The sequence below is a fragment of the Myotis davidii genome, unplaced genomic scaffold (genome assembly GCF_000327345.1).
Source record: "Myotis davidii unplaced genomic scaffold, ASM32734v1 scaffold162, whole genome shotgun sequence".
In the NCBI taxonomy this organism is placed as follows: domain Eukaryota; kingdom Metazoa; phylum Chordata; class Mammalia; order Chiroptera; family Vespertilionidae; genus Myotis; species Myotis davidii.
The window spans coordinates 4,668,626-4,673,906 of NW_006300036.1; the positions used below are offsets into that span (position 1 = coordinate 4,668,626).

Consider the following 5,281-nt stretch of genomic DNA (forward strand, 5'->3'; position numbering starts at 1 on the left):
GAAAAAGAAGGAGTTATTGGTGAACCTCACAGTTAGAAAATACAAGCTTAAAAGAGCTAAACAAAAACTCTATACCTCTAGGAAAGCATAATTTAGGAGGTTCCACAGCGTTAGCTGTTTTCTAGAATATTGTGAGAAAATGACATTTCTGGGATCTTGTTTATAGTGTGTAATATTTAAAACTTATAATGCATTTATATTTTATCAGGCCAGTGGGGAGGCCCGTTGGGAACAATTAGGCTGGCAGGAGGGGCAGTGAGGGGCGACTAGGCTGGCCAGGAGGACAGTTGGGGGCAACCAGGTCAGCAGGAGGGTGCAGCTAACGGCAACCAGGCCAGCAGAGAGGGGCAGTTGAGGGCGATCAGGCTGGCTGGCAGGTGAGCGATTAGGAGCTAGTGGTCCAGGATTGTGAGAGGGATGTCTGACTGCCGGTTAGGCACAATTGGACATCCACCAAGGGGTCCCGGATTGGAGAGGGTGCAGGCTGGGCTGAGGGACCCCCCCCCTTTGCATGAATTTCATGCACCAGGCCTCTAGTATGATATATAGAAACACTAGTTTCTGTTTTTTCATGAACTAGTATTTCTCCAAGTTATTAATTTTAATTGTTCTGATGAGTCAAGTATGAGTTCGTTCATCAGGGCTCTGAAGTTAGCACATAACTTTCTTTTAACAATTTTTCAGCCCATGTTTCTCCTTGAACCAGACGATAATAAAGAAGCAATGTATATCAGGCACTGTGCAGTCTCCTCAATAGAAAATGGACATAGGAAAGTAATTACAGATATACACTGGCTGTCGGACACCTTTGAGGTGAGTCTCAATGGCTTCATGGCTTCCTTGTGCTGGATTGAAAATGTTTGGAAGGTTTTGTCCAAAGAGGAAGTTTCAAGTCAACAATCCATTTACATTTACTAGTACACTGTGAAATAACCAGGAAGTGTGCACCCAACAGTTGCGTCACTGTTACCAGACCCATATCTGAGAGTAAGGCCAATGTTTCAACCTCCATGGTTTAAAAGCACTGAAAAATGTAGATGTTGTCAACGTTGACATAATATAATAGCAGAGAAGATGAGGATTTGATACATAAATATAAAGTGTAAATATTTTATAACCTTAGACTGAGGATTTAAAATTTGGAGCAGGCAACTCTGAAGATCTAAGACTAATTTAGGAATATGTAATTTTGCCAAGGCAGCCTTGAAGTGAGTGAGCCCTGAGGCTGGGAGGCAAGAACTAGCTGTGCAGCAAGGGAGCCCAGTGTTGGCATTGCAGTTTGGCTCTGCGGTTCCATACTTGACTCACAAAGTAAATTTTTGTGGATTTGTAAACTAGTAAGATCCCCAAATGTCTTACTCAAGGACACTAAAGGTCTACTGTGTACTTTGAAGGATTAACAAGTGAGATAATAAAGAACTAGAAGCCCAGTGCACGAATTCATGCACGGGTGGGGTCCCTTGAGGTGGCCTGTAGGGATCAGGCCAAAATCCACAGTCCAATGCTGCCTGCAGCTCCAACCTGCCATTCCCACTCATCCCGGCCCCACTGCACCTGCCTTGGGCTCATGCCCAATCAGTCCTGACCAGGGAGAGGCTTGCCCTACCACAGCAGTGCCACATCCCCTGAGGGTCCCAGATTGTGAGAGGGTGCAGGCCAGGCCAAGGGACCCCACTGGTGCCCAATTGGGGCCGGGGAGGGATCGTGGGAGGGCTCCAGGGTGTGTCCAGCCCATCTCACTCAGTCCCAATCAGCTGGACCCCAGCAACAAGCTAACCTACCAATCGGAGCACCTGCCCCCTGGTGGTCAGTGCATGTCATAGCAACTGGTTAACCAGTTGACTGCCCCCTTGTGGTCAATGCACGTCATAGTGAGCAGTTGAGCAGCCTTAGCATATCATTAGCATGTTACTCTTTGATTGGTTAACAGTCAACTGGTCACCAGATTACCGGACACCTAGTATATTAGGCTTTTATTATATAGGATATGTGAAAAATTTGAGCTATGAAAGGTGATTAGCCCTTTAAGGTATGCAAATGGATCATGCAAAGCAGCAATACTTCGAAAAGTTAAAATGGACCAAAATAAATAGCCCAGATATAGTTTCTATTATATATAAAAGTTTAACATATGGTAATGGAGGTTCTACCGGACACTTAGCATATTCGGCTTTTATTACATAGGATATGTGAAAAATTTGAGCTATGAAAGGTGATTAGCCCTTTAAGGTATGCAAATGGATCATGCAAAGCAGCAATACTTCGAAAAGTTAAAATGGACCAAAATAAATAGCCCAGATATAGTTTCTATTATATATAAAAGTTTAACATATGGTAATGGAGGTTACAACCCAAGAGAAGGAACTCCATTTCAACTCATGCCATGCACACAAATTAATTCAGGTGACTATACATTTAAATAACAACAAGATCACAGGAAAATTACAACAAATCAAAATACAATATATTTTTGGAATGGAGATAATTTTCTAAACTAATTTACATTGAAAGAAATCTAAAGCACACATGTAAATTTCTCAATTAAAAAAATAAAGAGCAAATAACAAAATGAAGGAAAATGTGTCCCAAATATGGTACATACAAAATTTCCTGGAAATAAGCAGAAAACATATACTGACTGAAACACAATTAGTATTTCAGTATAAAGATGAAAGTCATTTAGCCTTTCTAATATCAAAGAAATTAATAATAGAGAAACAATAATACACAATTTTGGACCTCTTTGATTTTTTAATGAAAATTTTAAATAATACCTGGGGTTGGAAACAAAGAGATGGTGCAACCCACAAACTCCAACATTGTTGGTTCCAACATAAAACTTTTAGAATATAATTAATCAATGTGGTTCTTGAAGCATCCAAGTTTTCAAACTTTTGACCAGTAATTTATATGTTGGGAATTCACACAAAGAAATAATGCAATTGGTGTCTCAAGATACAAAATTGCGTGCACACCCTGACAAATCATGCTGAAATGTATCCATAAAAAGAGATTGGAAAAAAAATACAAGGTGAATTATATTTAATTTTAAAACCTATTTTCCAAACCTCTGTAATATTTTTTTAATAATCTACACTAATAAAAGAGAAAGATGCAAATTGACCGTCACTTCGAGATGCCCACCAGCCAATCAGGAGTGTCTATGCAAATTAACCTAACAAAGATGGTGGGTTAATTTGCATATGTAGGCCCCGGGGCCTGGGGACAGGCATCCTTGGGCCCAGGCCACTCTGAGCCCGTAGGCCCGGAGCGGGCAGGGTCCCAGAACAACCACTGGCCACTCCGGGACTACGCTCACAGGCGTTGAGCAGCTGAGGGTAAGGCGGGAACATCTCTGGGACCCAGGCACTCTGAGCTGGCTCGCGTGCAAGCAGCTGGGGGCAGGGCAGGAACGTCCCCCACAGCAAGTGAGCAGACAGCAGTCCCCCACAGCAAGCAAGCAGACAGCAGGGCCCTGCTTGCCCCTGGCCCCGGCAGTGAAGAGCAAGTAGGCCCCCACAGAGAGCAGACACCAGGGCCTGTGGTGGCATCAAGCAAGCAGGTCCACAGAGAGTAGAGAACCATGGGGAGCAGTCCTAAGCCATCAGTAGAACATTCCCTGAGGGCTCCCAGATTGGAGAGGGTGCAGGTCGGGCTGAGGGACCCACTCCCCATGCATGAATTTCATGCATCAGGCCGCTAGTTAAAATATAAAACCCCCGGAGCCAGCACATCTCTGGAGTCTCACACTTTCTGCACCAGAGAAGTTCATTAGCAGGAGAGGCAGCATGGGTTCTGGATTGTTTATCAGATGCGAGTGGAGGGTGGCAGCTGTCATGGAACCTGACCTGGGGCAGCCAGAGCAGCGTCAGCCAGGTTTCCAGGGTCTGGCTCCTGTGATGCCAACAGGCCTTCCCAGGGCAGCACGTGCAGCCCTCCCCACCCCCACCCCCTCCTTCACTGTTTATTTTCTGCTGGAACCCCCATCTCCACTGTTTTGCTCATCGATCCTACCAGGACCATAGAGAATTGGGGAAGGTCAGGTTTCCCTGTTGATTTGAGAGTGGTAGCTTCACAGGTCGCACCAAAATTTTTCACCTCATTTGAGAGCTTAACTGGTTGGAATTTGGATCTTCCAGGGCCCTGAGGAACATTAACCCTTCTTGTAACCCTCTGTGTGCTAGCAGAGCTGGGCCACAGTTACTCAGAAAGTGTAGGTGCCACGACATTGGTTGCATGCTGGATGGTGTGTTCTTTAACACTCGATGGATTTTACCTGCTTACCAACCTCATGAAAGCACCTGTGTTGGGTGCCACAAATAATAGTGAAAAACAGAAAGAGCCTAAATGACTAATAATAGTGGATAATGAAATTATGATATGTAAATTTGCAGTTTGCATCTGTATGTTATAAAACTATTAGCATGATTCATGAATACACTTTTATAAGATACAGTTTGCATCTCTATCTATAAAATTATCAGCATGATTCATGAGTACATTTGCAGTTTGCATCTGTATCTTATAAAACTATTAGCATGATTCACAAGCATTCGAGTTATAATCTCAGGCTAGAAATTTACATGCATGTTCATTAAAATGACATAAAAATGTTTCTGTGAAAAAAACTGGAAAGTATATGACAGAAATGCATTTGATTTTAAAACCTGTTTCCCAAATTTCTGTGATAGTATTATGCTCTTTTAATAAAAATTAAAATGAAGAAGAAAAATAAAAATATGTAAAAAGCTGTGAGAAAACAGTCTTTGCTGTTCTAAGTACACAGAACTTACGTCCTGCATATTTTTTTAAACATAGATTAACAGAATGGGTTCTGTCTTTGAGAATCGAAGTGGGATATGCTGCCAACTGGTCACCTGTTCGGCAGATTGGTATGTCTCATCTAAAATGTTACCTACATTGTGTCCATACAACATATTCTTTTTTCTTAGATGTTTCTAAAATCATTGTTTTTTTCTGTTCCTTAAATCTTATATAACTAAAGGAAAGAATTTTATAGATTACTAGGGGCCCGGTGCACGAAATTCGTGCACTGGGTGCTTTTACATCAACATCAGTCACTACCCAGCCTCCAAGTCTCTTTATCATTTCAATTGCCCTGGTGGGCACTTCCACTGGGGATCACAGTAAATATGCTTTTACATCAATGGTCATCCTGTGCTTTCCAATCATTGTGTGCATGAACATGTGCTAAATGTGGTTTCTCCATTGTTCACCCCACCCCAGTCGGGTTCCTTCCTCCTGCTCGTCACAGTGCTCC

At 42.7% G+C, this 5,281-nt stretch overlaps 1 protein-coding gene across 1 annotated transcript in view; it reads left to right on the forward strand.

Annotated features, from left to right (window-relative positions):
- Positions 1–5,281, forward strand: part of WDR63 (WD repeat domain 63) — a 79,070-nt gene that overhangs the window by 31,586 nt on the left and 42,203 nt on the right. Inside the window, exons 12-13 of the mRNA XM_015572113.1 lie at positions 685–813; positions 4,819–4,892. Coding sequence (XP_015427599.1) covers positions 685–813; positions 4,819–4,892 — 203 coding nt within the window. The remainder of the gene's footprint in view (positions 1–684; positions 814–4,818; positions 4,893–5,281) is intronic.